At 35.6% G+C, this 25,953-nt stretch overlaps 1 protein-coding gene across 1 annotated transcript in view; it reads right to left on the minus strand.

The window, feature by feature from the left end:
• LOC145694882 (uncharacterized) overlaps positions 1 to 25,953 on the minus strand; it is a 75,563-nt gene that overhangs the window by 42,591 nt on the left and 7,019 nt on the right. The window contains exons 2-6 of the mRNA XM_081771597.1: positions 24,840 to 24,894; positions 21,010 to 21,139; positions 7,669 to 7,755; positions 4,989 to 5,099; positions 1,829 to 1,967 (exon numbers count right to left, since the gene is read on the minus strand). Of these exons, the coding sequence (XP_081627723.1) occupies positions 1,829 to 1,967; positions 4,989 to 5,099; positions 7,669 to 7,755; positions 21,010 to 21,139; positions 24,840 to 24,894 (522 nt within the window). The remainder of the gene's footprint in view (positions 1 to 1,828; positions 1,968 to 4,988; positions 5,100 to 7,668; positions 7,756 to 21,009; positions 21,140 to 24,839; positions 24,895 to 25,953) is intronic.

The raw sequence follows: 25,953 nt of genomic DNA on the forward strand, positions 1-25,953 counted from the left end.
ATACAGTCTTTGTACTTGTTATTATATGCTCTACCTTTTGCCCTTGTTACATACTCTAGCTCAGTGGTTCTCAAACTTCCTAATAACGCGGACCCCCTGTTCAATGGGAAAGTGACCTGCGGACCCCGCAAATTTCACAAGGTCTTAAAAAATTAGTAATTAGAATTACCATTGACAAGAAAAAGATAAAGAAAAATAATGCAATAAGTGATTTATTCTAAAAATACATGATTGTTTCCTAGTGAACGAAATTTCAAATGAAAATACAGTAACTTTAAAGTTTTTTTTATTTTTTTTTTTTTATTTTTATTTATTTATTTTTTTTAAAGGAAATCCATTTGATAAACAATGTTCTCAAATGTGGGTTCATTAATGTGAGAAATGAAATTCTTTATGTTTCGCCATAATTGCATTGAAATCTGAAATAAGTTTTGTCACCATCAATCTTAGGTTCGATTCCAGTTGAAGACGAAATCCATGAAATTCCGAGACTTCGTGCAGTTACTGTACAACTGCTTTTGAAAAAGTGTCCTAACAAAGAAGGAATTTCTCTTATTTGAATTAGTCCTATATAGCGGTTGACCGGCTTCAGGGCAGAAATTTAGTAGAGAAAAACGTTTAATTCCTCTATTTACTTTCTATATAATTTCTATTTACTTTCCTTTTAGTATCTGAAAAAATACTTCTTGTATAACAGCTATGAGTTCCATTTTATTACAGCACATTTCAATTTTTAGGCGTCGCAGACCCCACTTTGAGAACTACTGCTCTAGTTTTTACTCGTAAAATTGTTTACTTCATCTAATACTGTAATACTTATATCGGAACTAACCGCATCACCATTCCAACTTTACCTTTAGCCTTAGTGCGTCTGGTACAAACATGACGCTTATCATGACAACGTACATAATTTGACACAAGCTTAATACATTCGTGGTTTGGTGGGAAATTGAAAAAACAGCAGCACTTGAGCTATCAGCAACACAATCAGTTTTCTGTATTTGTTGCTTGTTTAAGTCCCGTGTATCTACATATTACCTGAATATTGTTTTCTATTGGAAATCCACTATGACTCTGGATATTACGAAAGCTTATCTATTTACGGTCTTCGATTCCCTTCTAATCCAGATTATACTTTCTCCCTATCATAAATTCTTTAAATTTACTGGTATATGATTATGCCCTGTTGGTTAAAGATAGTGACAATAAACGTAGCTTATGGTGGACAATATCGTGTAAGTGGGTTTTCTTGGGGTATTCCCGTTTCCTCCCACAATCTCATTCCACCAATTCTTACATCATCATTCACTTGCCTTAATCATCAGTTTCCCTTAGCCTAAAGGGCATAAACGTGACGTTAAACAGAAAGATTTCCATTTTTCTTTTTCATAAATGTACCTGAAGATGGAATATCTGATCGAATGATAAAATGGAAACACATGCAACTCTAGCAAATCCATTCACATACCATGTTTCTTCTCCAACACAACGCTACACTATCATATAGAAATAAAATAGATTTGCTTGCAAATCCATATTTCGCCACAATGTACGACTTAATAAGGGTCTGGTATTTCTGATAAAGGTAAAAACGGTACTAATGGTTTGATTCTGGTATTCACTTAGTCCTTGTAATACAGTAATAAAATTAAATTATGTAACAACGTAGGCTCCAGATTACGAGCCAAGCTAGATATTCTCTCGTTATACACTACACATGCATAATAATATTAATATGACACAGCCAGTTTTCATTTTAATACTATTTATATACGGACAATTGATTGTAGAGTTGTAAATAAACATGATGCGTAAAATATTTACCAACCTGATGACTTATAAAACTCCTGTAAGTCTAAACTTTGGTTTGTATTATTCCATCGTTCTTTAACAGCCAATTCAATTTTCTGCCTCAACGTATTTGTTATGCTGGGAACCCAAACATACACTGGCTTAATTGTAATGCTCTGAAAAGAGGCAATTATTTCATTGTAATAAACTGGGATAAAGATACTAAAACATTAATGACTTACAGCAATATATTAATCCTTTAATTGGCAAGCATTACCATTTACCGGCAATTACAGCATTACCATTAAAATATTTACTTTACTTTTATGGTTGAACCATGTCTTCCTGATCATAATTTCGTAATTTTTAAAGTATTTTTGTACTTTGGTTACAAAATGCAGGATGTTTATTTCAAAGGAACATTGCCATAAAATAGATCCTATGTGTAGCTACTGAGCAGCATTACCCTATTATGGTCAAATATCGTAAGATTACTCTCAGTAATTAGCAACAGTTTCGTTGAAATAGTTTCTTACAGAGCAAGAAACCACAAATTAAAAAATAAAAATAAATAAATAAAAAAAAAACCTTTCGCTGAATGTAGGAGAAAGAGCTTCTACAATACTAAATTTCACTGTCCCTTGTTGACGAAGATTAGAAATATCTAAACAAGCGACCTGCAAATCATGTATATGAATATTGTATGAAAGCAAAAATGTCAATTAAATGATCGCTGAAGTTATAATTCGTGCGGATAACGCAATAGAATGGGATGTTGCTTGAGAGCAACAGTGCCAGATAAAGGGTTAAAATATTTTTTCATAACATAAAGCACGTATTAATGTAAGGGGATAGTTCCACAATAAATGCAGATGCGAGGAACATTGAAGATATGTCTAAACAAGGCGCCTACGGATCACAAGAAACTATTATACAGGTCAAAATACATAAAAAATGTTATAGTATACCTTTCGGGGCCTCCTTCAGATGCTACGGCCAACCTAAAATCTGACAATGTGACAACGACATAGATAAATTTCCGGCAGTGATCTACGAGACTTAAGTAGTTAACAGATTCTTTCCAGATGGGACTTAAGCCGGTAGATGTTGATACTAATTCCATCTATCAACATCGGTACCAGTTATGAATATGAATAAAAATAAAGATAACTTACTTGCTAACAGAGGAACAAAAATCATATATACACAAATTGTTAAAGGGGCCATGGTGACTCAGTGATAGAACGCTTATCTCTGATCTCTAGTTTAATCCCAGTTCGCACCAAGTGAGCTCTGTGATTGAACAAACATCGTGTGTATAGGAACTCTCGCGTTTTTTCAGTTTCCTCCCACTTTCTTTATTCCATCATTTCATTCATTACTATCACCACCGTCTCCCTTGCCATCGAAGCATAATCATGGGACGTTAAACATCAAACAAAGAAAAAAGATTTGACCTTTCCTGGAGCATGATATAACTTGTACCGACGTTAATAGATGGGATCAACATCAACGTCTGCCAACCTTAAATGCCCTCTGGCGAGGGTTAATATAACTGCTTGATGAATTCGTAAAGTAATGATAATGGTTGAAAAAGTTATGCTAATTGTAATGCTAATGGTTTACTTTCAACGACATTGTCACATTTTTGGTTCTATCTAGCTCCTGAAGGAGGCCTATCATTATACATTTCCCTATTATTTTGACTTGTCGAATAGATTTTTATGGTCCGTGGATACTATTTTCAGAAAACCTAACATACGCTTAAGATAAATCGGTAGTGATGACTAAGCATTAACTCTGGATTATAAGATTCTTTTTAATAATAAATCAGTAATAGAGAAATACGGAAGTTCTCTTCGACTAATATTCGTAGCAAGATAAAATTAAAACCATGTATAACGAATAAAGAAAAACATGAAATTAAGTGTGACTTTGGATACCATCATTATTAACAATTAGCAACCATAACCTAACTGTTAAAATTGTACAATTTTAACAATAAGCAATCATAATGTAATTCATTAGACAAAGAAACAGAGAAGAGGATACTTCGGAAAGCACGAATTACGACATACAGGAAAAGAGGAAGCAAAAGTCGTGTGAAGCAGATGATTAGTCATTGTAGTGTGTTTGTAGTCATTATATTTTCGTTACTTCTATCACTTATTTAATCATTCTAGATTAAAAATATAATTATGTATTGTAGCTATTTTGTTTGTCTACAGCGAAATTATCATCTGCATACTGGAATATTATCGTTCAAATTCCACCCTGACTATAGTAAAAACGCAGGGAAAAAGAGCTATATCTAAAGGGAATTCGTAAGATCTAGGGTTATTTTTTTCGGACTTTGTCTCTGGAAGGCAGTCCCACTTTTGGTGACCAGAATTGTGCATTATTGGTAGGTTTGATATATATGTCAGTCTCGGGATACTCACTCTCGAATCCGACGACCAAATATAGAAAGTGATTGTATGGTTGGGGAGGTAAATTTGAATGGGTACTTGCTATTCAGAGATTGTAGCAACAGCTCCAATGTCATTTTTTTTTTTTTTTTTTTTTTTTAAGGTTCTGGACGCGTGTTTTTTAAAGAGCCTGAGGATGTGAGTAAATAGAATATTGGTATACAATAGTGTTCATCTGCAGAGATTAGAAGGTTTGGTGATAAAGCGAATAATAAACAAAGTGATTTGTGTCTTTGATGTATGATTTGAGCCAGGACGTGATGATAAATGTGGCACCTGAGGAAAATAGATACATTCGGCGGGGCTAAACATATTAGAAAATATGGATCTCCTTGGGTTGCCGAAGTTGTGAATTTTTGGAAGAATAATAATTTTGGTGGGTTGGGATAGGCCTTTGAGTGGACCATGGTTAGCTAAGTAAAATTGGATTTAGTTACGAAATCATGGATAGGATCCTTTGCCAGAGGCCTGTACTGGATGTGGTTAGAAAGAAGGCTTCGGACCGGTAGCATAGGTAATGCACGATCACTGTGATAGAGCTCTTGTTTGTGGATCGCATGGTGATGGTCAGATCAGGGCGTAGTGCTGAGATTGCTCTATAAAACTATGGTGCGTGCGGAGAAATTTTAAATACTTTTTGGAAATAAAGAAAACAAGACACATGCTTCCAGGATGGCTATTAGGAAGAGAAGATTTCTTAGAATCACTAGAATCAATAATTATACTTACTTTTACTAAATTATTTGAGAGCATATTTATCTCCTTTGAATGCTCATGTAACAAGTATGTTCCCATATGTTCGTCACTAAAGATTTCAACTTTGTTTTCGTATACTTTGCGCTGAAAATAAACAAATAAAATAATATTCAATGAAAACAAGCAAGCTGTAATGTATCAACATTCTCTTGTTTGACGAAGAAACTGTTAGTAACAAAATCTTCCTTTTTTTAAAAAAAAAAATTGAAACCAATCTGAACTTTTTAAAATGCAGCAACGGAAAAATCTGGCTCCAGGTCTCAAACTTTGATCTTCCACTTACTAAATGTTTATTGTTTTACCGATTGAGTTACTAACAACGCGACCATTGGACGAATACTGAATGTAAGTATTCATCGAAACCATATGGAAGGGTTAAAAACGCTTTCTTCAGTGCTTGAAGTAAGATAACTGTTATTTTAACTAGTTAATATACATTATATCGTCCAGTTTCATTAATGTAATGGTAATACCACTGTTAACGGTGTTCTGAACATAAATACTGGATTGTCCAAGGACAACAGCTAGCTTCTAGTGCAAGCTATGTGGTCTGAGTGAAAGAATACCCGAAAGGAGAGACAGTAATACTCTTTCGTCATTTGCTTTAAGAGATGGCACTTACAAAATCAGAGTTTTCTCTGTAATGATAATGTAATCAGATTTTTATATCTAAACAGCACATCATTAGCACATCGTTATCATCAACTTCTTGCGCTTAACGGCGCTAATGTTACATCACGTAGACGGGTGTGAATTTGGTACAGAGCTCAATAATGGCAGGGCAGCGCAAAATCAGCAATGTTCTAGCTGACTAAACATATACATCACAGATGACAATATGTATAGCATTAAAGAAAGGTTTTTAATCTACCTGGGTTATTAAAGAGGCATCTGAATGGCAGGGAATTTACAACTGACAAGGAAGTTCTGAAAGCCATAATGTTGTGGCTTCCAGGATTTGACATTGGTATTTTTTTAAGATGATGTAAATGTACTTGATGTACCGCTAGGATCAGTATTTAGACAAGTATACATGTAAAATTAATCTTATCAAGGTCATACTATTGTCTACATGAGATTGTTTGCTTTATATCCGACAATTTTTGACGAGTACTCACCTTAAGAGATACCGCGCCGCTACCACCGATCATGTTCTATTGGACTCCCAGCACTGGACAGGCATGGAAATTCTGTTCCACTCCTCTCTGCAAGCTTTCCATAGGCCATCCTGGGTGTGCGGGCAGTGATGCTGAAGACGACGTTTCAACAGTCCAAATGCGCAAAAACCCATTGGACTGGCAACTGGGCTTTTCACAGAAATATCTTCAAACAGAATAAAACTTATTCCTAATTCCTCTGCCACTGCTTGATAAAAACATGATGTTCTGGCGATATTGCTCGAAGCCTTGTCCATATTAATCATTATCTGGATCGCGTCCGTTCCATACAATTGTGCGATGCCTCTCCAATAGATAGATGTTAGAATGATTCTTCGAAGTATCTTTCATTCACCTTCACGTTTTTGTCCACCTTGCGTATCACCAACTTACCCTCATATACGAATTCCGTAAAAACCATAACACCACGAGGGAAACTTTTCCTGCACTGCTGAACAAAGTTGTTGCGCCCCTTGCCGTCAATATCACGGTATGAGACAGCCCGGATGTGAACATCAGGAGTGAGATGGACATATGATTCAACTATTGTAACAACTTTCTTCCATTTGGAACCAACCAGGTACTTTTTATACATTTTCCTGCAGTTCATCTTTCGTTTGGCAATGTGACGCGGTAGCACGGATCTTCCGCACACACTTCAATCTGAGGCGCTTGCGAATTGTTCTGTTCACAGTTGACAGTGCGAGGTGGAATCTGTGGTCTGTATCACGTTCAGTCGGGGAATTTTCTTGGCACGCCAATCGACAGATCACCCTTAGCACTACAAGTGTCCCTTTGCTTGGAGCCCTTCTCCTGGTGGTTTTCGTGGGTGAATGTTTTGCAAGGGGAGCCTATTCTGTGTAACGGGCCACAATAGCTTTCGCAGTCGTCACCCTTCGTGTTAACCCATTCTCCCGACACTATTTCACAATGCGTACGTACGAAAACTAGCATTAAAAGGGCCACTACGTACACTTCCCAATACCGGTTGATTTTCGACGCCATTTGATAACACTCGCGCACCTACAAGGTCAGACACAACACTGCTCCCACAAGCAAACCCATAGTTCCAGCATGATACACCAGGTGGCAGCACCGAATCGAAAATGGTCTGATATACAGCGAACAACCTTCTGTATAAGTATATGTACGAAGTTGAAGAAATTTATGCAATAAGGCAATTAGAGATCATTAGCTTACTTACTGAACTGTTCTCCTCATTTTATTCTCCAAATATTGTCGAACCTTCCCTATACACATTAATGCAACACACTTACTAGGTATTCCGAAAACGTGACGAATATAAAGGACCTCTTTTCAAACACCTACCTAAAAAGTTATATAGTTCGAACAGTCGGATACCTTTCATTATCTGATTTCATTAGCACACACAAACTTTGAAACTAACGTCTAAGTAGACGAAAGCGAATACAAAATAACGGCTCATCTGGGCCTTTCTAAATAATTCTATGAATACCACTAATACTAGGACTTACGAAAGCAAGATTTAATGGGCTCCAGTACTTCTGAATGAATGCCGCAGTCTTCACTTCGGAACTTGTTACACTTGGATCGACTGTAAACTAATATAAAGGAAAGAAACATCAGCATATTTGTTTTCAAAATAAAGCATATATACAATATAAACCCAACAACTTCAAATTTAGAAACTATCCGTATCTTATCAAGATTATACGAATCACAGCATGTTTTATTTCTTAGTATGTAATATACACATAAATTCATATGACTCTTGCGTGATAAATAAAAACCAAATCTTCTCACGTAATATTTAATATATATAAAACTTTTTACTTTCTTGCAACTTATTTTACTCTTAATACGAAGGGGGGAGTAGTAGTCCCCGACGTATATGCAACTGAGTCAGCAAAAATTTTTGTGACGTCATAGGTCAAAGGTCAATGACCTTGGCCCGGGGTCAATGACCTAGGGGTACCTAGGACCACCCCCTCTAAATTTTGGCAGAGGTACCTTGGCCCACCCCCTAAATTTTGGCAGGGGTACATAGGACCACCCCCCTTAAATTTTGGAAATTGCCAAATCTAAAAATTGGGTATGGTAGCCTAGGACCATAGTATGTACCTCTATTAGTATTGGGGGTCTATGTCGTTCCCTTTCATGGGTAAAAAATTGCCAAAAAGTCAAATTTCGGGGGTTTTTGATCTAATTTATTCCCTTGGATGAGGTGTTATTATCCTATATAGTTATATGGGCGTATACAGGGGTTCATTACCTTTCATAAGACATGGGTATATTAATGCACCCCTTTAAAAATTTGGGAGGGGTACCTTGGCCCACCCCTTAAATTTTGGAAATTGCCCAATTTCAACATTTGGTATTATAGTACAGGACCCTAATATCTATTATGATAAATTTGGGTGGTCCACCTCATTTCCTTCTAGGGGTACAAAATTGCCAAAAAATATAAACGTAAGCAATACGTTATACCACGTGTTTGGTTTTTGGCTCAATTTATCCCCTTTGATGAGGTGTTATTACCCTATATGGTTATATGGGCGTATACAGGGGTTCATTACCTTTCATAAGACATGGGTATATTAATGCACCCCTTGAAAAATTTGGGAGGGGGTACGTTGGCCCACCCCTTAAATTTTGGAAATTGCCCAATTTAAACATTTGGTATTATAGTACCGGACCCTAATATGTATCATGATAAATTTGGGTGGTTTATCTCGTTCCCTTCTAGGGGTACACAATTGCCAAAATATAAACGTAAGCAATACGTTGTACCACGTGTTTGGTTTCGACCTAAGATATCCCTTTGATGAGGTGTTATTACCCTATATGGTTATATGGGCGTATACAGGAGTCCATTACCTTTCATAAGACATGGGAATATTAATGCACCCCTTTAAAAATTTGGGAGGGGTACCTTGGCCCACCCCTTAAATTTTGGAAATTGCCCAATTTCAACATGCGGTATCATAGTACAGGACCCTAATATGTATCATGATAAATTTGGGTGGTCTACCTCATTCCCTTTCATGGGTACACAATTGCCAAATTTTAGTACAACCACGTGTTTGGTCTTTTGACCTAATTTATCACCTTTGATGAGGTGTTATTATCCTATATCGTTATATGGGCGTATACAGGTGTTCATTACCTTTTATAAGATATGGGTATATTAATGCACCCCCAGGAGGGGTACCTTGGACCACCCTTTAATTTTGGAAATTGCCCAATTTAAACATTCGGTATAATAGTATAGGATCCTAATATATATTAATGTAATTTCGTTCCCTTTTAGGGGTACAAAATTGCCAAAATATAAATGTAAGCAATACGTTGTACCACGTGTTTCGTTTTTTACCTAATCTATTCCATTGGACGAGGTCCTATTACTTTATATGATTATATGGTCACGTATGGGGATTCATTTCCTATCATAAGACATAGGTACATTTGTGCACCCGGGAGGGGTACTTTGACCCACCCCTTTAATTTTGGAAATTGTCCCTTTTATATGTTTGGTATTATAGTATAGGACCCTAATATAAATTACTATAAATTTGGGTGGTCCACCTCGTTCCCTTTCATGGGTACACAATTGCCAAATTTTAGTACAAATTTTAGTGTTTGGTTTTGGCTCAATTTATCCCCTTGGATGAGGTCCTATTACCTTATATGGTTATATGGTCATGTATATATTGGTCCATTTCCTATTATAAGACATGGGTACATTGATGCACCCTTTAAATTTTTGGAAAGGGGTACCATGGCCAACCCCTTAAATTTTGGAAATTTTCCAATTTGAGCATTCGGTATCATAGTACATGCCTCAATATGTATCATGATAAATTTGGGTGGTCCACATTGTTCTCTTTTAGGGGTACAAAATTGCTAAAATATAAACATAAACAATATGTTGTACCATGTGTTTGGTTTTTGGCCCAATTTCTCCCCTTTGATGAGGTTTTATTACCTTATATGGTTATATGGTCATGTATATAGGTTCATTTCCTATCATAAGATATGGGTACATTGACGCACCCTTTAAAAATTTGGGTGGGGTATCTTGGCTCATCCACTCGGTTTTAGAAATTGTTTAATATAAGCATTTGGTATCATAGAACAGGTCTCCAATATGTACCACTATAAATTTGGATGGTCCACATCGTTCCCTTTTCATAGGTAAAGAACTACCAAAAATCAAATTTCGGAGGTTATTGACCCCTATTTAATACGTTATATGGTTTATTACCTTTATATGTTTATGTTCCCTTTTAAATTTGGGAATTATCAAATAACAAAATTTGGTAAACGTTTTCTAGGACCCATTGGTGTTCCTCTTATGGCCAAATATTCAAAATTTAAAGGTTATTGACCTGCTTTATTATTGAATAAGTACAGGATTTATTACTTTTTTTTTCATAAGACACAGGTGTATTTGTGTACCAATCTTAAAATTTGGAAGGGGTACATTTCTTATTGTCGTATCAATAATTGGTAATTGGATAGTATCTCATTCATTGGGTAAATCATTATGATCACGTGATCGGTTATTAACCTATGATGGGATTAGGAGTCCAGGACATTGGTACATTGAAACTTTGTAGGATAATTTGAGAATTGTGTCATTGGTTTTGATTATTCCCGCCAAATATAAACGTAAGCAAGACGTTGTACCACGTGATTGACCTTGATGAGGTAGTGTACAGGGATTCATTTCCTTTGTTGTGGTACTTCTTAAGTTTGAGTACACACACACTTCTAGAAAACAGTTGGTTCTACTCAGGTAAACAATTGACGGACATTATTGACCTTATTGAACATATAATGATATGATTAACTCTAAGACTTAGGTATATCAAGAGAAGTATTCTTTAAATTTGGGAATGGTGATAAACAGAATTTTAACATAAGGTGCGAAATTTGAAACAATACATTGAACTTTAGTCACAGCTCATAGTCTAAGATCATTGGTGGTGATTGATTTGAAATCTGATAGCTAACCTTATGGAATCTTATGACTCATAGTCTTAAGGGAATACATGCTACAACACTGGCAAAGTTATTGTTGATGCAATTTGATCGGATGATTAAATCTTTGCTGTATTCAGTTTTTAAGTTTTGTTTTACATTTAAAAATCTTGTTTTCGTTCAACATTTTGCACTCAATGATAAATATGATCAAAACCGTTTATTTGTTAATCGAATAGTTAAAAACCGGATAAAGTATGACGGTTAACCGTGAAACGTAAAAATTTTTTAGTTTGAAATTTTTTTTGCTTGAAACATTTTGTTTGAAAATTCTTGCTTTCAAATTTTTTGTTTGAATTTTTTGTTTGAGAATTTTGTTTGAAATTTTTTTGACAACTTTTGTTTCAAAATTTTTTGTTTAAAATTTTTTTTGTTTGAAATTTTTTTCGTTTCAAAATTTTGTTTGAGATTTTTTCGTTTGAAATTTTTGTTTGAAATTTTTTTCGTTTGAAATTTTTTGTTTGCAAATTTTTGTTCGAAAATTTTGTTTAAAATTTTTTGTTTAAAATTTTTCGTTTCCAAATTTTTTGTTTGAAATTTTTTGTTTCAAAATTTTGTTTGAAATTTTTTTTGCTTCAAAATTTTGTTTGAATTTTTTTTTGGTTTGAAATTTTTTGTTTGAATTTTTTTTTCGTTTCAAAATTTGTTTCAAAGATTTTTGTTTGAAATTTTTGTTTCAAAGTTTGAGGTGACATTTTTAAAAGTTTGTGCACTTATTAGTAAAGAACTGGAACTGTTTAGAACAAAAACCTTTGACAACATTGTGGTGCAATAGGACACGTCAGAACCTGGGGTTGTACTTGAAATGAAAAAACACAATTCATTGAAATGGATCATTTTATTACACTCCACATACATCCATACCAGATAGTGGTTCTGGATATTGTCGATACAATGTATTTTGAACTTCTTGCACTAGTTTGTCTTTAGCGTATAATTTTAATTCCAATTGAAGTCTTTTAAGGTCTATTGCAATATCAATTGGTGGAAACTCAATGTCCATTTGATCACAAATAAACTGTTTATCAATACAGGTATGCACCCACGAACGCTGTTGACAACCATCACAATATCTAGATACATGTTGTACAATATGCATAAATAGTACTTTTTCAGGAATATACTAGTTTTGTTGCACACTTCCACTGCATGTTTCACACACTGAAATACGCTGATGAATTTGTTCCATTCAGTTTGTGTTAGATACACCATGTTGCGAGGGACATGGAATGTACTCTTTTTACGTAACAGCACCATCTTCTCTTCGAGGACTGTACGCAGCACCACTTCATGATTTGAGCCTAATGATTTGACTATGGTCACATTTAGCTCATCGTTCATTTGGTCGATTCGTGCCATTCTTCACAGGTCAGTTGTACACCAAATTGTTCTGCTTTGCCCAATCGAATCACTGGTTCAAATGTTCTAGCACTGATACCAATCATCACATGTTTTGTTTGAAATATATTTATTGGATAATAGCTTGCGAAGATGAATTCTTTATCGTTAGAAGTACACATCTTTCCTCCTGAAAAGCACTTGCTCAAATGATTTCGTGGGATGACACTGTATTTGCTGGTTTATAGAACTACGGCTGACGTCATGTGCTGACGTTTGAATTCATGATTTCATCACAGTTCCTGACGTCATGGCGATCAATCAAATTCATACAACTATGTCTGACGTCATTGGAAAGAAATGTGCTGATTCATGATTTTGCTGACGAATCCGGCTGTGTACTAAATTCAAACTGATGACTTCGACCCAAGAATCCTTTGTAACATAAAGATACAGATCCAGTATTTAAGAAACGCAACAGTTCTTCTTGTTTTGATGCCTCCATGGGAAAATATCTTGCTGGTAAAATTATATTCTTATCATTTTCAAGCTTCACTACGATTCTTAATCCAAACTTTGTAGGGATCATTTGGCTAGCTAAGATTCTATAAGGTACATTCTGTTGTAAATCAGTAATCTTGGTAAATGATTTCATCACATCACGTGTGTTTAGAAACTGCAGACAAGTAGCCATGATGATGTTATCATGAATACTAACGCGAACGATAATGCAAACTGATGACGTTTCATTATCATGTTCTGACGTGTACTATTGCACCATGTTCTGACGTGTACTATTGCACCACAATGTTGCCAGAGGTTTTAGTTCTAAACAGTTCCGGTTCTTTACTAATGAGTGCACAAACTTTAAAAATGTCAAACCAAACTTTGAAACAAAAAATTTCAAACAAAAATCTTTGAAACAAAATTTTGAAACGAAAAACATTCAAACAAAAAAATTTCAAACGAAAAAAATTCAAACAAAATTTTGAAGCGAAAAAAATTTCAAACAAAAAATTTGGAAACGAAAAATTTCAAACAAAAAATTTGAAACGAAAAAAATTTCAAACAAAAAATTTTAAACAAAAAATTTTGAAACAAAAGTTGTCAAAAAAAATTTCAAACAAAATTCTGAAACAAAAAATTCAAACAAAAAATTTGAAAGCAAGAATTTTCAAACAAAATGTTTCAAGCAAAAAAATTTCAAACTAAAAAATTTTTACGTTTCACGTTTAACCGTCAAACTTTATCCGGTTTTTTACTATTCGATTAACAAATAAACGGTTTTGATCATATTTATCATTGAGTGCAAAATGTTGAACGAAAACAAGATTTTTAAATGTAAAACAAAACTTAAAAACTGAATACAGCAAAGATTTAAAACTCATCAACCAATCAGATTGCACGAAAGATAGTGATCAACCAATCAGATTGCAGGAAAGATAGTGATCAACCAATCAAATTGCATTAACAATAACTTTGCCAGTGTTGTAGCATGTATTGCCTTTCGTCTATGAGTCATAAGATTCAATAAGGTTAGCTATCAGATTTCAAATCAATCACCACCAATGATCTTAGACTATGAGCTGTGACTAAGTTCAATGTATTGTTTCAAATTTCGCACCTTATGTTAAAATTCTGTTTATCACCATTCCCAAATTTAAAGAATACTTCTCTTGATATACCTTAGTCTTAGAGTTAATATGTTCAATAATGTCAATAATGTCCGTCAATTGTTTACCTGAGTAGAACCAACTGTTTTCTAGAAGTGTGTGTGTACTCAAACTTAAGAAGTACCACAACAAAGGAAATGAATCCCTGTACACTACCTCATCAAGGACAATCACGTGGTACAACGTCTTGCTTACGTTTATATTTGGCGGGAATAACCAAAACCAATAACGCAATTCTCAAATTATCCTACAAAGTTTCAATGTTCCAATGTCCTGGACTCCTAATTCCATCATAGGTCAATAACTGATTACGTGATCATACTCATATTTCACAATGATTTACCCAATGAATGAGATACTATCCAATTACCAATTATTGATATGACAATAAGAAATGTACCCCTCCCAAAATTTAAGATTGGTACACAAATACACCTGTGTGTTATGAAAAAGTAATAAATCCTGTACTTATTCAATAATAAAGCCGGTCAATAACCTTTAAATTTTGAATATTTGGCCATAAGAGGAACACCAACATCTACAATGGGTCCTAGAAAAAAAAAAGGTTTACCGAATTTTGTTATTTGATAATTCCCCAAATTTAAAAGGGAACATAAACATATAAAGGTAATAAACCTCTGTACATACCCATATAACATGTACCCATGAAAGAGAAACGAGGTAAACCACCCAAATTTATCATAATACATGTTAGGGTCCAGTACTATAATACCAAATATATAAAATGAGCAATTTCTAAAATTTAAGGGATGGGCCAAGGTACCCCTAACAAATTTTAAAGGGGTGACACAAATGTACCTATGTCTTATGATAGGGAATAGACCCCTATACATAACCATATAAACATATAAGGTAATAGGACCTCATCCAAGAGATAAATTGGGTCAAACTGTCAAACACGTGGTACAACGTATTGCTTACGTTTATATTTTGGCAATTTCGTACCCATGAAAGTGGCCGATGTGAACCATCCAAATTTATCATGATACATATTAAGGTCCTGTACTATAATACCGAATGCTTAAATCAAAAAAATTCCAAAATTTAAGGGGCGGGCCAAGGTACGTACCTCTCCTAAAATTAAAAGGGATGCACCAATGTACCTATGTCTTATGATAGGAAATGAACACCTATACATTACAATATAACCATATAAGGTAATAGGACCTCATCCAAGGAGATAAATTAGGTCAAAAACCAAACACGTGGTACAACGTATTGCTTACGTTTATATTTTGGCAATTTTTGTACCCCTAAAAAGGGAACGAGGTGGACCACCCAAATTTATAGTAATTTATATTAGGGTCCTATACTATAATACCAAACATATAAAAGGGACAATTTCCAAAATTAAAGGGGTGGGTCAAAGTACCCCTCCCGGGTGCACAAATGTACCTATGTCTTATGATAGGAAATGAATCCCCATACGTGACCATATAATCATATTAGGTAATAGGACCTCGTCCAATGGAATAGATTAGGTAAAAAACGAAACACGTGGTACAACGTATTGCTTACATTTATATTTTGGCAATTTTGTACCCCTAAAAGGGAACGAAATTACATTAATATATATTAGGATCCTATACTATTATACCGAATGTTTAAATTGGGCAATTTCCAAAATTAAAGGGTGGTCCAAGGTACCCCTCCTGGGGGTGCATTAATATACCCATATCTTATAAAAGGTAATGAACACCTGTATACGCCCATATAACGATATAGGATAATAACACCTCATCAAAGGTGATAAATTAGGTCAAAAGACCAAACACGTGGTTGTACTAAAATTTGGCAATTGTGTACCCATGAAAGGGAATGAGGTAGACCACCCAAATTTATCATGATACATATTAGGGTCCTGTACTATGATACCGCATGTTGAAATTGGGCAATTTCCAAAATTTAAGGGGTGGGCCAAGGTACCCCTCCCAAATTTTTAAAGGGGTGCATTAATATTCCCATGTCTTATGAAAGGTAATGGACTCCTGTATACGCCCATATAACCATATAGGGTAATAACACCTCATCAAAGGGATATCTTAGGTCGAAACCAAACACGTGGTACAACGTATTGCTTACGTTTATATTTTGGCAATTGTGTACCCCTAGAAGGGAACGAGGTAAACCACCCAAATTTATCATGATACATATTAGGGTCCGGTACTATAATACCAAATGTTTAAATTGGGCAATTTCCAAAATTTAAGGGGTGGGCCAACGTACCCCCTCCCAAATTTTTCAAGGGGTGCATTAATATACCCATGTCTTATGAAAGGTAATGAACCCCTGTATACGCCCATATAACCATATAGGGTAATAACACCTCATCAAAGGGGATAAATTGAGCCAAAAACCAAACACGTGGTATAACGTATTGCTTACGTTTATATTTTTTGGCAATTTTGTACCCCTAGAAGGAAATGAGGTGGACCACCCAAATTTATCATAATAGATATTAGGGTCCTGTACTATAATACCAAATGTTGAAATTGGGCAATTTCCAAAATTTAAGGGGTGGGCCAAGGTACCCCTCCCAAATTTTTAAAGGGGTGCATTAATATACCCATGTCTTATGAAAGGTAATGAACCCCTGTATACGCCCATATAACTATATAGGATAATAACACCTCATCCAAGGGGATAAATTAGATCAAAAACCCCCGAAATTTGACTTTTTGGCAATTTTTTACCCATGAAAGGGAACGACATAGACCCCCAATACTAATAGAGGTACATACTATGGTCCTAGGCTACCATACCCAATTTTTAGATTTGGCAATTTCCAAAATTTAAGGGGGGTGGTCCTATGTACCCCTGCCAAAATTTAGGGGGTGGGCCAAGGTACCCCTGCCAAAATTTAGAGGGGGTGGTCCTAGGTACCCCTAGGTCATTGACCCCGGGCCAAGGTCATTGACCTTTGACCTATGACGTCACAAAAATTTTTGCTGACTCAGTTGCATATACGTCGGGGACTACTACTGGGGGGGGGGGGTCAATATTTTTTTGCCCTCGTATAGAAATGTTTTAGCTATTTGTATGAAAATTACGTACGAAATGCGGCAATGTCTGATGAGACTAATGTGAAAATTTTATGCCTCTAGGTTCAACACTGTTGAAGATATGGCGTCTAGAAAGAGTGAAAGTGTAGAAGTAGCAAAAGTGGAATATCGCGCGGTCTAAAGTTCCTCCATCTAAAGGAGATGGAAGCCAAGGACATCTATACAGAGATGAAAACTATTTATGGTGAAATATGCCCATCTTTAAGCACTGTTAAAACATGGAAGAAACAGCTGAAATGTGGACGGATGATTTTGGAGGACGAATCTAGAGAGGGAAGATAGTATTCAGCGATATGATTCGGAAAGTAGAACTCTTAGTGATGGACGACAGACGAATAACCATAAATAATATTGTTAATGAGTTAAAGAATTCCCATGGCTCAGTATTCACTATCTTGCATGATCACCTGCACCTATTCAAAGTGTCCTTATGGTGGATTCTCAGGTTACTCACTCCTTTTTAAAAACAGCAACGCGCTGATCGTGCATCGGAAATGTTGGCTCTCTATGTACCCAATGAGAACAACTTTTTCGATCGTCTCGTAACAATGGATGAACATTGGGTATATCACTTTCACCTAGAGACTAAAGTGATGAGTAAACAGGTGAAACATAGCAGCTCTCCACCCCTAAAAAGTCCCGTATGCAGCCTTCTGTTAAGATGATCATGCTTTCAGTTTTCTGGGATTACAAGGGCATTACTCTTACGGATTACCAAACCTATGGGCATGGTGTGAATGGAACATATTACAGAGGTCTGCTGGAGAAACTTCGAGATGCCCTAAAGGAAAAGCGCCGTGACATCTTCACCAAAGGTGTTCGCCTGTTAGTTGACAATGCTCCCGCCCACAAAGTCCAGAAAACTATGAATCTTGTTCAACGCCTAGGGTACCAATTACTTCCCCATCCTCCATATTCACCTGACCTCGCGATGTCAATTTCTTCTTGTTTCCAAACCTGAAACAGTCTCTGAAAGGACGGCGTTTTTCTTCAGATGCGGAGGTTATTGCTGCAGTGGAACACTGGTTTTCCAGCCAATGTGACACTTTCTGTGTACAAAAACGGGTTGTGGAAGCTGAAAGACCCGTTGCACAAATGTGTTACTTTGCTTGGTGACTATGTAGATAAAGACTAATCATATGTCTGCATTTAGCCCTTTTCCCTCAATCCTTTCATAGTGAGGATAAAAAGTTATTGACCGCCCCTCATATATAAAGCTGTTTATTTTCTTGTAAGTACACAAGGTTGGCATCCTTCAAAAGTTCAGATGAACATAAACTAAATTACTCTACAGATTTTCCGTCAGTTATCATGGAGAATATTTTTAACCTTTGTGAAAAGTTCTGCTCAAGCAATGTCATAATTCAGAAAAATTATAACTAGCACCACTGTTCTACATTTACACATCCTAATTTTAGGAACATGTCATTATAACGAGGAAAAAGCAATAAAAATATAAACAACTTTAAAAAGAAGTATGTGATGATGATAGGATTCGTAAACTGAATGGCGTTGTGCACTAGAAGAGGGAGAATATTTTTCATTCTTTCCTTTTAAAAGTTGGAGGAGCTCCTTCGCGGCTATGTGGATAGCGTACGCACCTTTTGCGTGGAAGACCCGGGTTCGATTCTTAGATGGAGCTCATGTGATTCGGATCTGACGTTAAGCTGTAGGTCCACGTCTAATATACCCTCGCTGCTGACAGGGATGCTACACTTAAATCCAATCACACATCGAAGTTGGGGGGGAGGGCGGGGTATCACTATTCTTGGTTTACTTTGACATCAACCAATAGGATTAACTCTTAAGCTTCAAGGAAAACGCATGCGGTGTTTAATGAAAATAGGAGTTATTTTAGGAAAGTTATTAATGCATTTCTTAACGCTGGGGATGAATCAACCTGTTACCCTCGAGTTCAACGCCAAGCAAAGATCTGATTCGGATTTTTTTTTAATCACAAGCCATGTTTCGTGAAAATTTGTGAATTTTACAGAAAGTTATCGGTACATATGTTTACAAGATGAGGGTGCATTCATTTCTTTTGCTGCTAACTTTTAGCCCAAAGCAAACTTGGTCATGATCTTGAGCTTGGAAAATAGGTTTCGAACTATGGCGAGTGTATTATCACGATGAAGCATCCACTGTCTTCTTGCCACAGTTCAGGTTTCTAATCTGAAAAGTCCTCTCTCAGACGATTTACAACAATACGAGGATGTTGACTACCTGCCTCTCACGACGAATTCACTGTACTCATCCTCCGAATGAAGTGCTGAGTAGGCTTTTGGTGTGCTTCATCTTCTTTAGTCTTGGGCTCTACGACTGTGAAGATCTTGGTCTGCGACCTGTGGCGGAAAAACTCTTATACCTAATAATGACTGCAACATAAAAGGACTGGGCCAGCAGGTTATCCAATAACCGCTGAAGAAAATCGAAAGAAATTTTAACAAGATGTGCCTTCTTTTTGGTCAGAGTTTTGAGCACAAATGTTGCATAAATGCAGTACATATTTTAAAACTGATGGGAGAATGACCTGCATTGCCTCATGCACATATTGATATAATAATCTGAAGCAAAATTTCTGAGTTATTCTCTGAAATTTTTATGCATAAGTTTCCTAATTTAACAGCACTTTTGGGGGTTGTATTAGTGGAAGATATCTGACTTTTCTCTGTCTTTCATTGGTATTCCTCGCATTGAGTCATTGATACATAGCAATAAGCTGACAAATCGTTTCCAGTACTCCTTTCCAAATTTGCCCAGCTTCATACAATTTCAGGCCGTTAATACCCCTTTAACTTTACGTCTCTAAGTCATCTCAGGAAGGACATTCAGCTCAAATACCCGAACTGTGGTGCGGAGACAAGTGAATGATAACGGTTTACAGCAAATCCTGAAATCGCAAATGTGCACTGTCAGAACTACTCGTGATATATAACCCTCAAATGTTCAAAGGGAGGAAAGGCAGTTCAATGGTAAAGCGCGGGATCGCTGGTTCGATTTTCGGCCAAGTAAGTTTGTAGTGGACAATAGTTTCTCGGAGTACTACCATTTCCTCTTACATCTACATTCCACCAATTCTTCCATCATCATTCACTTGCTTTACCCATCAGTTTTTCCTAGCCTAAAGAGCATAGTCACGGGACGATAAATTGAAATATTTCATTTCATTTTAAATGTTCATAGAACGTCATTCGGTATACGGGTTCAGGAAGGTTTACTACTCTTTGAAGACGTACATGCATTCTCGTGCTACCTACCCTCCTTTATCGTATATTGAACTTCTTTCGTCTTGATACTGCCTTGTACTGCTAAGCGGAACTACTCAATACAAAAATACGCATCTAAAAGTACATAAATTCTTTCTTTTTCTTGTCAGACTCAACACGCTTTCTTTTCCGCTTTATTGAGAGCAAGAAGAGGGAGCGAGGAGTTAAAATTAAAGCAGACCACAATTCAGAATTCTCAGTGGTATAGTCAAGACTTCACACATAAAAAAAAATAAGCACATGTTGCACTGCGGGTTGACTATATTTGTAAAGACCAACAAGGAGACTATCAAGTTTACAAGAAGGGGGCAACAAGAAAGAAAAAAATAGACTAGGAACATATGTTTTCGAGGAGGAGCACTAGCAGAAGTGGTAGTGGTAAAGTAGTAATGATGGTAGTTGGTGGTAGTAATAATAGTAGTAAATAATAACAATAATACTAATGAACTCACTATGATTCTGTACCAAGGAGGAAGCTCTACCCAAAAAGGTTCTGGTTCTTCAACACCTGGTGCTAAAGGTTCATCTCCATGCTTCTCAATAACTCTTACTACATTGTCAAAGATTTCGTATTTAGGATGGCTGCAAAGAAAATTTAAACAGAATATGCTTTATTATCAGTTATCATAAGTACTACGTTCTGTGCATTCGGAATACGCATTCTATGTGCTCATCAGCTCCATCCCATTCTTTTTTTTTTTTTTTTTTTTTTTTTTAATGAAATTTCTGGAAAAATCAAAAATTAAAATTTCTCTTTTGTAATCCATTAGTTCTTAGAAAATATACCTGGGCTAAATAGTCTGCGTTGCTGTTCATTTCCCCAATGATGTTAAAAATTAGTAATTAAAAACAAATTATAATGTCATACACTTATATGGACTGAACAAGAACAAAGACCATCTGAAAAACATTGACAAATTACGTTATAATATTTTATATTTATTCGAAAACTGCACAGAGAAAAATTCGTACTGGTGTTTGATTTCAGCTGTATATTCAAATAAAAAAATAAAAATTTGAAGAAGAAAAAACCGAAAAAGTGGTGGCAGGGATGATAAGGGCCTTTAATATTCAAAACACACACATAATTTTCGTTTACCAATTAAAAAAGATCTTTGAATACACGCGCATACACACGAAAGCACACACCCACACACACAGATGAAGAAGAAAAGAAACGTGTTTCTACGTTGTAGTAATATGGAACCAACTGAGTACTTATGCAGTGGAAAACTTAAATTTTAATGTTTGCTGTTTTTCGAGCAAATTTAACCAGTACTTATCAGTAAGTACCTGTTTTCACAAGACCAGTAATAATAAGAATAATTATTTCACGCATCGATTACAGGACATGGAGGAAAATCTAACCACCATATGTTTGACGTAGCAGCGAGTCTTCTTAACGTCAGCAGAGGCAGAAGCGTGTTTATACTTTGAAACAGTACGCATGAATACATTTCACTGGATGACTGAGGTAGCAAAGGTTTTCCATAACCAGTACTTCTATTTTTTGCAACTATTTGGAATGAGAAAGATATCAGTGCGATATACTGAAATACAGTGGACCATCGGGTTACAAAACTTCATCCGTTCCGTAACGTTGTTCGGGAACCGAAACTGTTTTTCACTTCTAAATTAATGTAAATAAAATTAATCTCTAGCCACAGACACATGGTACTGTAGATATGAAGAACACAGAAGGAAAGTAACATTATCTTTTTTAAAGACAAATTAGTAACACTAAATTAAACAAAACATTATGAGTGCTAAAAACACAAAAGGTGAAAAAAAGGCACAAATAGTTTTTGAACACAACATTCTGGCAGATAATGTTTATGGTAACAGCGTAAAAGCATTACTGAGCGCGTGGGATTGTCGGTATAGATTGTGTGCGTGTGTTCGTACCTCAAAATACTCTTCGTAAGCCGAGGAAAAAAAAAAAAAAAAAAATACTCACAAACCTTGTTCATAAACAGACTTTTTCGCAAACTAAGGGGTTCGTGAACCAACAGTCCACTGTAATTTCCAGCAAAATATCGGAGAGGCATATTGGTGATTGCCACTTTTCCTTTTAACTGATACAAAAAATTCGCCATTTGCAAACTTTGATACATTTCTTATTAGATTGTGCAAAGATTCACACAACAATAGTTCTTCTCCTAGATGTTAGTAAGAAAATGGTGGTATTCATGTTACAAAAATACGTCATACATGAAAAAATGGAAATACACCTACTTATTGAAAAAATAATCTTGATTTAATTACTCATTTTAGAATATCAGCTTAGCTCCTACTATAATTCTACATAGTTAAATGGTGTTTCCTCTGAAGTTGTAATAATTAAATAGCGTTATCAATTCATAAAACAAAGAATAATCTACAACATACGTGATAAAACATTATATTATGACCTCGTACCCAATAAAATATAATAAACGCTTTTTGTTCGAAAAACAATGGTCACTCGGCAAGGTTCGACTACATATGACGGCGATAGATACTTTGATGTGTCTGACATACAGCACATTTCGTCAACTCACGTACACTTCCGAGTTGTTGATGTTCCACAACTTATTATTATTATTATTATTATTATTATTATTATTATTATTATTATTATCAAACAGCCTGTGTTTCAGTGAGTTCATACCTGGTGAATTTTTAGGTATTGCTGTTAACTGGAAATAATCATGTTGGTAACGGGCATCACTGTGGGGAACACAGCTGACATGTTCGAAGAGCTAACAGCTATCAGTGATTATTCTGTTGATATAATGGACTCCAATGTATCTCATGAAAGCATCACTTACAGAAATCAAACTGCTGCCAGCAGAACACATACACGTCATGGGTCGATCCTAAACGGTATATACACGCTCTTTGTCGACTTGATCGACGACCTGGATTTGTGTGATCAGGGAAGTGTTTACAATTATACACAGTCTAGTTTCGATGATCCTATGGTCTTCCACTCGCTGTCGTCGATGAAGCGCAGATAACATTTGACATATAACTAGATCCTTTGATTAAGTAGGCTCATAAGTAAGTCACGATTAAAAAAAAAAAAGAAAAGAAAAAAAAAAAAAGAAAATGCATATTTTAAAGGTTAATGCATCCATATTCTAAGGATACTCGCATTTTTCCGCATATACGTATTTGAAGTTGAGAATCATTTTAAGATTCGTAACGTCCTAAATCGACAATTTCATGAAAGTACTGAACATTTTTTAAGAAAGTACTCTTCCTACCCTCTATGTATGAATTCTCTTTTTTAGCATGTCTTTCAAACAAACGAACCCTGCTCACGGTCACAACCGTAAGTAACGGGAATACTCTATCCTAGCATGCTTTTCAAACAAAAGAACCGTCGTGACAGTCAGAGGGACTCACCATCACTATTCACAGACCTTAGAAGGGTTAGTCATACATCACACCAGTGAAATATACCGATAATCTATTCCTTGAGAATTAAAATCTTGTATACCTGTACCAGTTAGTGTTGTGGATAGTAACAGAATTTCTATTTTATAAACTAGTTTCTGAACGTGCGTAAGAGAAGTGTAGTGGTCGAAGCTATTAAAACAGTGGATTTCTGGCCCATAAACTTACTTTAACAGATAGTAAACGAAGTTTGAAGTAATAAATAAATAAATAAATAAATAAATATCAAAATGAAAAACTGGAAAAACCCTAGTAGTGTACTGCGAGAATTCATTTTGCGCACTGTAAATAGCTGTTCCTTAAAGGCATATTATTTTGTTTACAATGCCCATTATTTAACGTTTTAGTGTATATTTTCATGTATTCACGTAATATTACCATATAAATTCGGGATCCACTCAACTGTATGTTGGAAGACATTGCCTTAGTCACTACTATTGTAAGTGCAGCTGATTTCATGGACTGAGACCCTCCAGTTGCTTTATACAATGAGTAGTAGCCCCTGCTTTCATTGTGCTGCGGTCGATACACGAATAGGCGCCGGTTGATCGCTGCTTCTTGTTGCCCTATTTCTGATACCAAACTCAAGTAGGTATGGAAGCAGCCCAAAACTCTTGCCGTTTCAGTGGCGCTGGTTCCAAGGCGCTTATCGTTTACGGAACAATAAAGCTCTTCCCATTTCTATATCGTACCAACTACTAACAAAAAATTCATGCTGAGTTGTATACATATACTCTGTGACTTGACACGTGTGCCTGTTCCTTCCCAGAGCTTCTTGTAGGTGGGGAGGTCATAACATAATGACTGATTATGTAAACAACACGTAAAAATATTTACTTACAAGGAGTAGTTTTCCAACGTGTGGTTAAAATACGATTCCCAAAACCACTTAGAATCTGAAAAAAAAACGAAGGATTAATTAGATTTATGTAACCATAAGATATTAACTACATTAACATTAATGTACAGTAACTGACGCACACACAACACTTTTATTTACTTATTCTTACCTTTGCTGTGAGTTTCTAAATGCTTACTCAAATATCCCCTGGCAAAATAATCTACAGAAAAATATCTGGGCAAAGTTTCAAATACAGCTAAGTCTTTAGGTTCCTTAGTACATGCACCTTCAGCGTGCGAAACCTAGATTTGATTCTCGATGAGGTATATGGTTTGGATCCCACATTACTCTGTAAGACCACATCTTATATAGCTTCGGTGATAAAAAGAAACGTTAAACTCAAAAACCACATCAAAATGGTTGTTACTTATTTTTTTTTTAATTTGCTTCTCTTTTTTGTACATTTTTAGACGAGACAACAGTTTTCAGCCTAAAGTGCCTATAAACTATATTCAACGTGTCATTTTACAAAACTATTAAGTAATTACACACTAGCTTGAATCATGTACGATAATGCCTCTGCTGAAGTTCAATGCTGAAATAATTTAAACACTCTGCTTGCTGCTTACATCGATTAAGCTGAAATATGAAGCAACTACTGCTATACTATTAGAATTCACACGACGTTCAATTTAACCCACTCATCTCCAAAAAATTAACCAGTGACGGCACTAACTTCTACTTGAATCCACTACTCACAAAACACAAACTATTACTTTGGTTTATTTTGTGAGTAGAGTAGTGCATTAAATTGAAATTCATGTGAATTCAATTAGAAGTTAATAAAGTGACTATTGTTTATGTTTCATGAGCAGTGAGTGAACTGAGTTGAACATTTCTGTTTGTTTCTAAGCTGGCTGATGAGGGCATCAACTAGACTACTGAAATAACTTCAACATAGAACTTCATAGTAACATTAAAGGTACATAATTCATATGAGTGAGTTGTTCTACATTATATTATTTGAATTACATATCAAGTAGTTACTTTATTTTATTATTATCATATAACGATCCAGTTGCGTACGTGAGCTCCTCCGTGGCTAAGCGGTTAG

The sequence above is a fragment of the Thermobia domestica genome, chromosome 9, assembly GCF_964235325.1.
Source record: "Thermobia domestica chromosome 9, izTheDome1.hap1.1, whole genome shotgun sequence".
Lineage (NCBI taxonomy): Eukaryota > Metazoa > Arthropoda > Insecta > Zygentoma > Lepismatidae > Thermobia > Thermobia domestica.